The sequence below is a fragment of the Podarcis melisellensis genome, assembly GCF_964234715.1.
Source record: "Podarcis melisellensis genome assembly, chromosome: Z".
In the NCBI taxonomy this organism is placed as follows: Eukaryota; Metazoa; Chordata; class Lepidosauria; order Squamata; family Lacertidae; genus Podarcis; species Podarcis melisellensis.
The window spans coordinates 4,335,449-4,345,468 of record NC_138547.1 but is presented as its reverse complement, the minus strand read 5'-3'; the positions used below and the strand labels follow the sequence as shown (position 1 = coordinate 4,345,468).

Below are 10,020 nucleotides of genomic sequence, written 5' to 3'. Positions count from 1 at the left end.
GGTGGGGACGAACTCAGCAATGTGTTCCAGTGCTCAAATCAGGAAGAGAAGTGGTGCGCACAATATATCTGCAATAGCGTCCAGGGTTGTTATTGGCAGGTTGGCTACATTCCCAGAGGAGATGGGTCATAACTCAGGTCACATTCACGCTATACACTTAAAAGCACTGTTATGCCACTTTAATGGTCGTGTCAGCAGCAGGATCTGTGTTCCCTAATGGAAAAAGGCCTGAGAACAAAGTGTGGCTGAAGTCAAAATGGAGGGAGAAAGCAAAAAACACTCCTAGAGCAGTTCAACTTGCTGATGGAGCAGCAAAGCCAGTGGCTTGACCAAATGGAGCAGCAACAGGGCCAGCAGTTCGCTGAAGGGAAGCACCTGCGAGCAAAATGCATGAGAAGCTTCCTTGGGGAGAAAAACAACTCCATGCGAGGCAGGAGCCCTGCCTGGCAAGATGCTACAACCACTAGGAGTGACCCAGGAGCACATCTGGAGGCCTAGAGCATGGGTGAGCAACTGGAGGGCTTGGACAGCAAGGCAATGGGGAGGATGATTTATTGAGGAAGAATGAGATGGCTGGTTGGAGTCATTGGAATCCTGGGAACTTTAGTTTGTTGAAAGTGCTGACCATGTGGAGTTTCAATTCCCAGCAACCTGAAGAATTTACAGTTCCTGGTAGTCTCCATGGCCATCTGTGAAAGCAGCATTAAGAGTGCTTTAAATGTATTGGGTGTGAGTGAGACATTGGTGGTGACAGAACATCTGCTTTAAATGCAGAAGGTTCACTCCCAGCATCTCCAGGGAGGGCTGGGAAAATTCCCCTGCCTGAAGCCCTGGGCAGCTTCCAACAAAACATTAAAAACTTCGCTAAACAGGGCTGCCTTCATATCTTTTAAAAGTCACATAGTTGTTTATTTCCTTGACATCTGATGGAAGGGTGTTCCACAGGGTGGGCACCACTACCGAGAAGGCCCTCTGCCTGGTTCCCTGTAACCTCACTTCTGAAGGCCCTCGGCGCTGGACCTCAGTGTCTGGGCTGAACGATGGAGGTGGAAACAAAAAAAATTCCTTCCAGTAGCACCTTAAAGACCAACTAAGTTAGTTCTTGGTATGAGCTTTCGTGTGCATGCACACTTCTTCAGATATCTGATATTCTTCAGATATCGTGTGCATGCACACGAAAGCTCATACCAAGAACTAACTTAGTTGGTCTTTAAGGTGCTACTGGAAGGAATTTTTTTTGTTTTGACTATGGCAGACCAACACGGCTACCTATCTGTAGATGGAGGTGGAGACACTCCTTCAGGTATTCTGGCCCAAGGCCATTGAGGGCTTTAAAAGTCAGCACCAACACTTTGAATTGTGCCTGGAAATGTACTGGGAGCCAATGTAGGTCTTTCAGGACTGGTGTTATGTTGTCTCCCAATCACCAGTCTAGCTGCCGCATTCTGGATTAGTTGTAGTTTCCGGGTCACCTTCAAAGGTAGCCCCACATAGAGCGCATGGCAGCAGTCCAAGCGGGAGATAACCAGAGCATGCACCACTCTGGCGAGACAGTCCGCAGGCAGATAGGGTCTCAGCCTGTGTACCAAATGGAGCTGATAAATAGGACCAGGGAGTCCTCCATACCCACCAGCCTGTCTCCTCAAAACAGTACTTCTGTCTTGTCAGGATTCAACCTCAATCTGTTAGCCGCCATCCATCATCCAACCTCCTTCAGACACTCACACAGGACCTTCCCTGCTTTCACTGGTTCTGATTTGAAAGAGAGGTGGAGCTGACTGGGTGTAAGGAAGCTCCCTAAGGTCCAGGCTCACTTACAGGACAGAAAGCCCCATTCAACTAATCAGGGTTTTACTTCTGGGAAGACATTTGCAGGACTGCACTGCAAATGGCCAACAAAACTGAACATTTCACACAAAAACAGTATATGTGGTTGGGAAAGGGCTTTTTCTTCGATGGTCCCTGTTCTTGATGCTTTTTTGGGGAGGGGCAGGGACACTTCCCCCCTCCTCCCCTGTTACAGATCCCTCCACTGGTAATGTGAACAGCCTGTCAGTTAGAATGAAATAAATATTCTTTCGGGGGGGGGGGAATATGGTGTCCGTGCTTCCGTCTATTTATTCAATAAGTCTATGGTGAGGTTTCGACGTTCCCGAAAGTCACTTGCTAGTATAGCCTTTCTTCCTTTTCCTATCTCTATGGTTGGGTCTCTCTTCCGGCGCTTGTATTACGTCCTGAGTTCTGGTTGGACAGCCTGGCCGGAAGTGAACCCGTCAACCCGCCTTGGAAAGGGAGAGACCGGACTAGCCGCGCTTACTATGGTGAGTCCCTTTCCCTCCCCGCTGGTTGAGGGTCTCGCTGCGGGGAAAGGGCGTTTTGCAGCCTCTCTTTCGTTGTGAATCAGTTTGGGGAGCTGGGCGTTGCTGGGGCGGCCGCCTCCCTTATTTGTTTTCTTGTGGTTCTCAAGTTGTGAGTATCCAGATGTTGTTGGACTACAACTCCCATCATCCCTGAGCTCTGGCCTTGCTAGCTAGGGGTGATGGGAGTTGTAGTTGGACAACATCTGGGGACCCACAGGTTGAGAAAGGCTGGTAGAATCATCTGTAGCTCAGCCAGGGAGCAGCGCTCTCGAACGGACCTTTCTCAGGACCTCTCCGAAGCATGGTTGCCACACGATGATAGGGCACATAAGTTTTATGAAAAGAACACCGCACTGCCCTGGGTGGGGTGGGGGCTGGGCGGTGGGGTTTGGACCTTGTTGTACGATATGGGTCGATTCTCATGGACAACTGTGGAACGATACATTGGTTTGATCTGTTTTCACTGTACAGCATAACGTCAAGTATTGGGTTTCAATATATTAATTCTTTAATGCGATCTACTCTTTTTTGAAAATCGTTTACTTAAAGAAAAGAAGCAAAGGTTGTTTTAAAAAAGTCCTCTGCGTTGTTTGCACGGAGTTAAAATAATATACAATTCTAACAATATAACAATAATTTTGAACAGTTTAAATTAGTAAAAAAAATAAATCATTTCAACGCCCTGCCCAAAAAAACCTAGCACAAATAGCATAACATTTAAATTTCTGATTTTGTTCATATTTGTCTGTAATGTTTGCTTTTTATCTGTATTTTGTTAACAAATGTTTTACATTGTGTTTTGTAAACCACCTGGATGTTGAGTAAACAGCGTATATGTTGGTTTATGTTATATCTTGACTGCCTTTTTTTGAAACGACCCTAATTTTTCTTCTACCTCTGGCTTTGTTTTAGGCCACTGCTACTGACCAGTTGGTTGGGTATGGCTTGGTAGCCTTCAGTCTCATTCTCTTTGCTTACTATACTGTCTGGATTATCATTCTGGTATGTTATTTATTATTGTTTTAAAAAAATCTTATTTTAGTACATTTATACCCAGCCTTTCCTCCAGGGCACGGGTAGGAAAACTGAGACCTGGGGGTGGAATGTGGCCCTTAAGGCCTTTCTATTTGGCCCTCAGAACTGCTCCCCAGAGCTCACCCGTCACCTGCCTGAATGGAAGGTAGAGAGGTGTGTGTGCAGAAATTAGCCTGCTGTATAAGGGTGAAATGTTACATTCTTTGATTGGCCCACTTTTGCCTCTGGTCCCACCCACCATTAGCATGTGCCTCTTAGGATGCTCAGATGAGAATGTTGCCCCTGTGCTGAAAACGGTTCTCTACTTTTGCTCTAAGGAGCTCAAGGTGCTCTGTAATATTCTCCCTGTCCCCAGCTTATCCTCGCAACAAGCCTGTGAGGGAGGTTAGGCAGAACAATAGTTATTGAACCAGCACCACTTAGTAAGCACTGTGACTGAATGTGGGTTTAAATCCCGCTTCCTATTCTCACTTGAACCATGGCACAACACCATGCAAATTCATTTGTGGCACAATTGTGATAGCAGTTCTCCCAAGGTTTTGGACGGGGATTTCCCCCTGTCTTACCAAGAGATGCTGGAGATTGAACCTGGGACCTTCTGCATGCCAAGCAGATGCGCCAGCACTGAGCCACAAACCTTCCCAAAGAGGAACTTAAGCTGCCGCCTTATTCAAAGTCTCACAAGTAGCCCATCTAGCTCAGTATTGTTAACACTGACCAGCAGTGGGTCCCCAGATTTTAGATTGGGGACTTTTCCAGCCCTACAAGGAGATGCTGACGATTGAACTTGTGGCCTTTTGCATTTCAAGCAGATGTTCTGCCACTTAGCTACAGAACTTCTGTAGGAAAGTCTTTCCAGTCGCCCACTCTGTGGTCCTATTTACTGGAGGTTTCAGGGGTTGAATCCAGGAAATTCCAGATGCAAAGTGTGAGCTCCCTAACCATTGAGTTTGTGGTCCCTTTGACTTTCACAATATCTCTGTGCAAAAAGGTGGAGGGGTGTTGGAATCTGGTCTGCTGCTGAGGGTACAGGCAGAAACATTTCCCGATTTGCACTCACTGACATATGCACCTGTTCCTCCAGCCCTTCATTGAAATTGACCACCTGATTCACAAGTATTTTTTGCCACGAGAGTATTCGGTGATCATCCCTGTAGTTGCGGGCCTTGTGTTGCTGCTCTTTATAGGTAAGTCATATCTCCAGGTCTTCATGTTGTGTTTTGTTTTTTTACAGATGGAAACTTGTGATAAGAACTTGGCAAGGAATCTCTGTATTGATTCATAATATGGGTGTACTGCTCAATAATTAACATTCTCTGGCCAGCAAATGATACAAAATTTAAAAGCTGTAAAAAATAATAAGGGGGGGGGCTCCAGTTCTCATTGCACTATAGCTTCCACCAGCCCCAGCCAAAAATCTAAAAGGCATGTCACAGAAAGAATGAGGAGATTAAAACAAACACAGGTAGTAGTTCAGGGGTAGGAAACATCCAGCCTCCCCATTTGGCCCACAAGCCCCAATCCATGCCCACTTGCCCCACACCTGACGTCGCATGTGAGATCAGTAGTGGGGCAGGTAGAGACACGGCTGCAGAAAGCAGGATTGAATAGCACATCAGCTGGTGACCGGAGAGTTAAATCCTGTCTGGTTCAGGCATGCCAGCAAGTTCTTACTAGAAACTGTTTGGTGTACCCAAACTGCTTGGGCAGTACCTCCCCACAGCCGACTGGAATGGGAAACTGTTCAAGGAAAGGAGTCAGAAATTGCTGGTCTCTTTGCAGGCCAATGGAATAGCCCCACTTACCTTCTTTCCCTCTGCTGCAGCCTGATGGAATAGTTGCTGGAAGATGACAATCGCTCGAGGGAGGTGCCTGATGGAACTGGCTTCTCAGCAGAACCTGTCTTATTTGTGTTGCCTTTTCTTCCTTTCACATAACCTGAAATGCGCAATGTAAAGCCTAGGGGGTGCGGAAATGAGGTTCCTTCCTCACTTTGATATATAGAGAAGAGTTCTTCCAATGCACCAATGGTTCTATTGCCGTACAACAGCTTTGTTTCTTGAATAACTTGATGGCCAAGAGTCTGACGTTGCTCAGGGCAGCACAGCAGTGCCTTAAAACAGATTTCCCTCCCTTTGTGTTTCGCTAGGAACGTTCATAGCAACCATCACATGGAAGAACCGGAAGGCTGCAAAGAAATCTGCATGAAGGTGGCAAGAAGGAAGGAGGACACAGGAAATCCTGCAGGCACTCTTGACAGCAGCAACGTGTGTGGTTTTTTCCCCACCAAATCATTTTTATTGAACAGCAACACATTCTCTGGGGCGGCCCAGCCCACAATAACTAGCAGATACCAGATTCTAGGAAGGGCAGAGGGACTTGACTGCTACCCTCATCAACTATGTCCCAGTGTGGGTATGGACCAAAGGGACTCAAAGCCAGAGGCACCACAAACAATGCTGCTCTGTTCCAGCCTTTTGGAATACTTAGATCAGTGCCCCAATGTCCTCTTGGCTACCCCAGTAAAGAGCCTAAATCTGGGGTAGCCAGCAAGACGCTCTCCAGATGTTGTCACACTCACACTCACCCCCATCATCCCATAACCATTGGCCATCCAGTGGTTGCGACTCCACCCCAAAGTAAAGGGCATCAGGTTCCCCATCCCTTCTCCGGAAGGGAGGCCTTGTCTAAACAGAGGTCTTCCTCCATCTCTCAAATGCTGTAGGGGATGTCTTGGAGTACAGATGGAGAACCTGTGGCCCTTCCATATGTTGTTAGGCTACATCTCCTGCCATCCCTGAACCACTGGGGGGCTGATGGGAGCTAGAGCCGCAACAGCAGCTTCAAGGTGCCATATTGGCTGCCTCTGGTTGCACTGCAACCTCTTTTTCTTGAGACACTTTTTCCTCTTCCCCTGCCTCCTCCACCTCCTTCAATTCCATCTTTCTGCCACCACCAATCCCACTCCCCTTTCAGCTCTTTGAGCCATGTTTTCCTTCAGTTCGGCCTCCCCTAGTACAGTGCCCTGCCGTAGCTGTGGATTACTACTCCCAGAAGCCCTGGGCAGCTCTGCTGCATCCTGCGAACCCCTTTGCTTGTCAAAAGAGGTCCTAGGAACACTTTCACATGTTCACTGGCAGCATTTGGACAGCCTGACTTTTGAAGCAGGGTCATACAGCTGAAACCGGCAGTCTTACTGCTATGCTGACCCAGAGTTGTCTGATGAGGAAGCAGGTCCCACATGAGAGCAGAGCTTTGCTTACAGCTGTGGCATGTTTGTGTGTGCACTTATGGTCCTGCCAGTGTTGCTGTTTGACTCCCAACTGCCATCATCCCTAAGCATTGGCTGTGCTGACTGAGGCTGATGGGAGTTGGAGTCCTCCGATGGTGGGAGGGCCACAGATTCCTCACCCCGACTTAGAGCTTGTCTGAGGCTGCCTGGCTGGCCTGGTTTTTTAAGGAGTTCAAGAAGCACACAAGAGCCCGCCTTTGTTGTCCTGGAGTATTAATTCAGTTTTGTAATTTTATTAACCCAGAGGCGGGGAAAGTTAACCCACTAGCTGGGCTTGGCATTTGCTCTGGGGCTCAGACTGCACACCTGTTAAATGGAGGTATAAACACTGAGGGGGGTTGATGGTTCCACTCACAGCATGGGGATTCGCAAGCAGGAAGAACCTTTTGTGAAACCACCCTGTCTTTTGAATGTTAAAAAGAGAAAAGAGGAGAGGAAAAGCTGGAAGCAGTGCCCAAAAAGCAGTGCAAAAGAATATCCAATCCAATCCTATTCAGCGTAGACCCATTGAAAAGACTGGGCATGGCTAATTTAGCCCCATTCATTTTAGTGGGTCTACTGTGAAATAGGACTAGCATTGGACAACCCTCTGTATGGGTCTTTGAGCTAAAAACAGGTTTCCTGACCAAAGTGTGCTGAGCTTATCAGAATAAACAGTTAATGGCCCCCCTTCTTCTAGTTTTGGTTATTGCTATTATTTCCTCTGCCTATGTATGTATTGGAGACTCTCCTCAGAATTGTCTCCCCAGGCTCTTGCCCTGTAATCCCAGCAGCTCTGGTAATAAAACATGTTTTTTTCCACGGGTACAGTTTTGCAGGCTCCATCTCTTCTGTATTTATTTCAGATTTATAGAGCCATATTATTTATTTCAGCTTTATAGAGCCATATTATTTATTTCAGCTTTATAGAGCCATATTATTTATTTCAGCTTTATAGAGTCATATTTTGACCGGGGGGGGGGGCGGCACCTTCCTGTTTCGCCTCACCTGGCCCCTTCACGTTTTACCTCAGGTAGCATCTTCCCATTTTACCTCAGGCAGCAAAATGGGACGCACCACCCCTGCCTTCCTCAAACAAAAAAACCATTGTGGTTGGTGGTGAGTGGGGAAGAGGTTCAAAATCTGGTGTCTCCAATGGAAAGAAGCAGAGGGTGGTCCCTCTCTGAAGTCCTGAGGAGGCAGAAGAGAGAAGCCTGGGCTGGTTGTAGACAGTCTGACCTGGCATAAGACAGATGATGTTCCAGTCCGGATGTTCCTCCAGAAGCCCTGTTTATTCAGCCTTCATCCTGATTTGCTTGCATGAAGCTTATGTGGTGGTTGGGCTATGGGGTCACGTCCACATCTTACATTTAAAACCATATATTAAGCACATGGCTTCCCTCAAAGAACCGTAATTCATCCACCACAGAGCTGCATCCTTAACAAACTGCAATTCCTAGGATTCCCGGGGGGGGGAGGTGGTTCACATGGTCTGAATGTATGGTGTGAATGTGACCCAAAACCTGGTCTTTTTTTAGCATTAATTTTTATTCGTTTACTGGGCAGTTATATGACATGGAGGATTCATCCTCTATTAACTGATTGCAGGGTGTTTACATGTCTTCCCATTATTTGTTCCACACTTCTCAATGCATTTCCCATCAGTTTCTTAGCTGCAAAAAGTCAGATTCTTTTTTTAAAGTGGATGTATTGTGCTAGGCCAACAGAGTGGTTTAATTCACTCTGATTGTGCCATCCTAAAGCCCTGATATGCACTTGACTGAAATACAGGAATCTTAAGAATATTCCAGATGGAGGAGGGCTTCCATGGATGATGGTCAGACATGTGTAGACACACACAGGTTGCCTACTCCTGGTGCAAAGGCTAAGGCAGCATAGTAAATTGGCAGCAGTGGTTGGTACCTATTGGAACTGCAGTGCGGAAGGCCCCAAGTTTGCCAGGCTTCCTGGTATGACCTGAAGTATCCAGGTTTCCCTGGCTCCCTTCACATGGCAGGTGGGTTTGAATCTCCAAGTGGGCAAGAGCTGGTGGCAGACAATAGCATGAACATTATGGGGACCTGCCCTTCTCCCCTCCCCTCTCCCAGTTAACCTCTGCCTCCAGGGCTGTGACATAATCGGTGGCCTCTCCCTTGATATCACCAGGGGCCACCCCTAGGTATCAGGTTTGAAATCTGGGGTGCTCCCAACCTGGTACCACTAGAAGGCCTGGAGACCATCAGTGCATACCCTCCCAAGTGTCCCAATTTCCCAGGGACGGTCCCAGAATGACGAAAGTCATTCTGGCTTCTGATTTGATGCCAGAATGTCCCTATTTCCCCTGCCAGTGCTGCTGCGAACAAGCTCAAGGAGGAGGAGGTGGCACATGTCCTTAAGGTCCACAAATAACAACACTTTGGAGGTCCCGAGCCTCAAGGAGGTTAGATTGATTTCAACTAGGGCCAGGGCCTTTCCAGCACTGGCCCCGACTTGGTGGTACGCTCTGTCACAAGAGACTAGGGTCCTGTAGGACTTGACATTTTCCACAGGGCTTGCAAGACAGAGCTGTTCCACCTGGCCTTTGGTTTGGACTCGGTCTGACCCTTATGTTTCTCTCCCCTTATGGTCTTGATTTATTGGCAACTTTAAAATGAGGCTGCATTTTAAATTGCATTTTAACCTGTATTTTAAATTGGTTGTCCCCCCCTCTCTTTCCCCCCATTATGTTTTTACTGTGATTTTATTGATGTTAGCCACCCTGAGCCAGGCTCTGGCCGGGGAGGGTGGGATATAAATAATAATAATAAATTATTATTATTATTATTATTATTATTATTATTATTATTATTAAGTGGCAGCAGCGGTAGTGGTGGCTGCAAAGCAGCATCACGTTACCACTCCATGGCTGCTGCTGCTGCTGCAGCCATTCTCCTCCCTCCTCCTCTCCTGTGGGCAGTTCACAGTGACTGCTAGAGAGCAGGTGAGGAGGAGAAGGGGCTGCTGCCGCTAAGGCCCTGCCCTGTGTGACACACCAGCTCTGAGGGGCAGGCAGAGGGCAGGACCGCCCTGGGCGGGGAGAAAGGGGGAGCAGAGTGCAAGGAGTTTTGATTTTTTAAAAAGTATTAAAAAATGCTTTGTGGATCTGATCTTGCCCCTTTGTAAAATCTATTTATTGGGGTGTGTGTTCTTTTTTGTAAATCTACCAAAAAATAAAATCTCTATTAACGGGTTTTCTCCAGTGTGGTGTAGTGGTTCAGAGCAGTGGACTCGTAATCTGGTGAACCGGGTTCGCTTCCCCGCTCCTCCACATGCAGCTGCTGGATGACCTTGGACCAGTCACACTTCTCTGAAGTC

At 47.4% G+C, this 10,020-nt stretch overlaps 1 protein-coding gene across 1 annotated transcript; it reads left to right on the top strand.

Annotated features, from left to right (window-relative positions):
• Positions 1–2,183: 2,183 nt before the first annotated feature.
• On the top strand, positions 2,184–7,355 carry DPM2 (dolichyl-phosphate mannosyltransferase subunit 2, regulatory). The gene is made up of 4 exons (XM_081896655.1): positions 2,184–2,321; positions 3,273–3,362; positions 4,480–4,582; positions 5,545–7,355. Exons 1-4 carry the CDS (start codon positions 2,199–2,201, stop codon positions 5,601–5,603), a joined length of 375 nt encoding a protein of 124 aa, XP_081752781.1. The 5' UTR covers positions 2,184–2,198; the 3' UTR covers positions 5,604–7,355.
• The last annotated feature ends 2,665 nt before the right edge of the window (positions 7,356–10,020 follow it).

Bases quoted from the DNA above. Each gene is read 5' to 3' on its own strand.
- DPM2 (XM_081896655.1), top strand. From the start codon at position 2,199: ATGGTTGGGTCTCTCTTCCGGCGCTTGTATTACGTCCTGAGTTCTGGT. The intron at 3,363-4,479 runs GTATGTTATTTA...CTGTTCCTCCAG, and splicing joins CTGTCTGGATTATCATTCTG to CCCTTCATTGAAATTGACCA. The intron at 4,583-5,544 runs GTAAGTCATATC...GTGTTTCGCTAG, and splicing joins TGTGTTGCTGCTCTTTATAG to GAACGTTCATAGCAACCATC.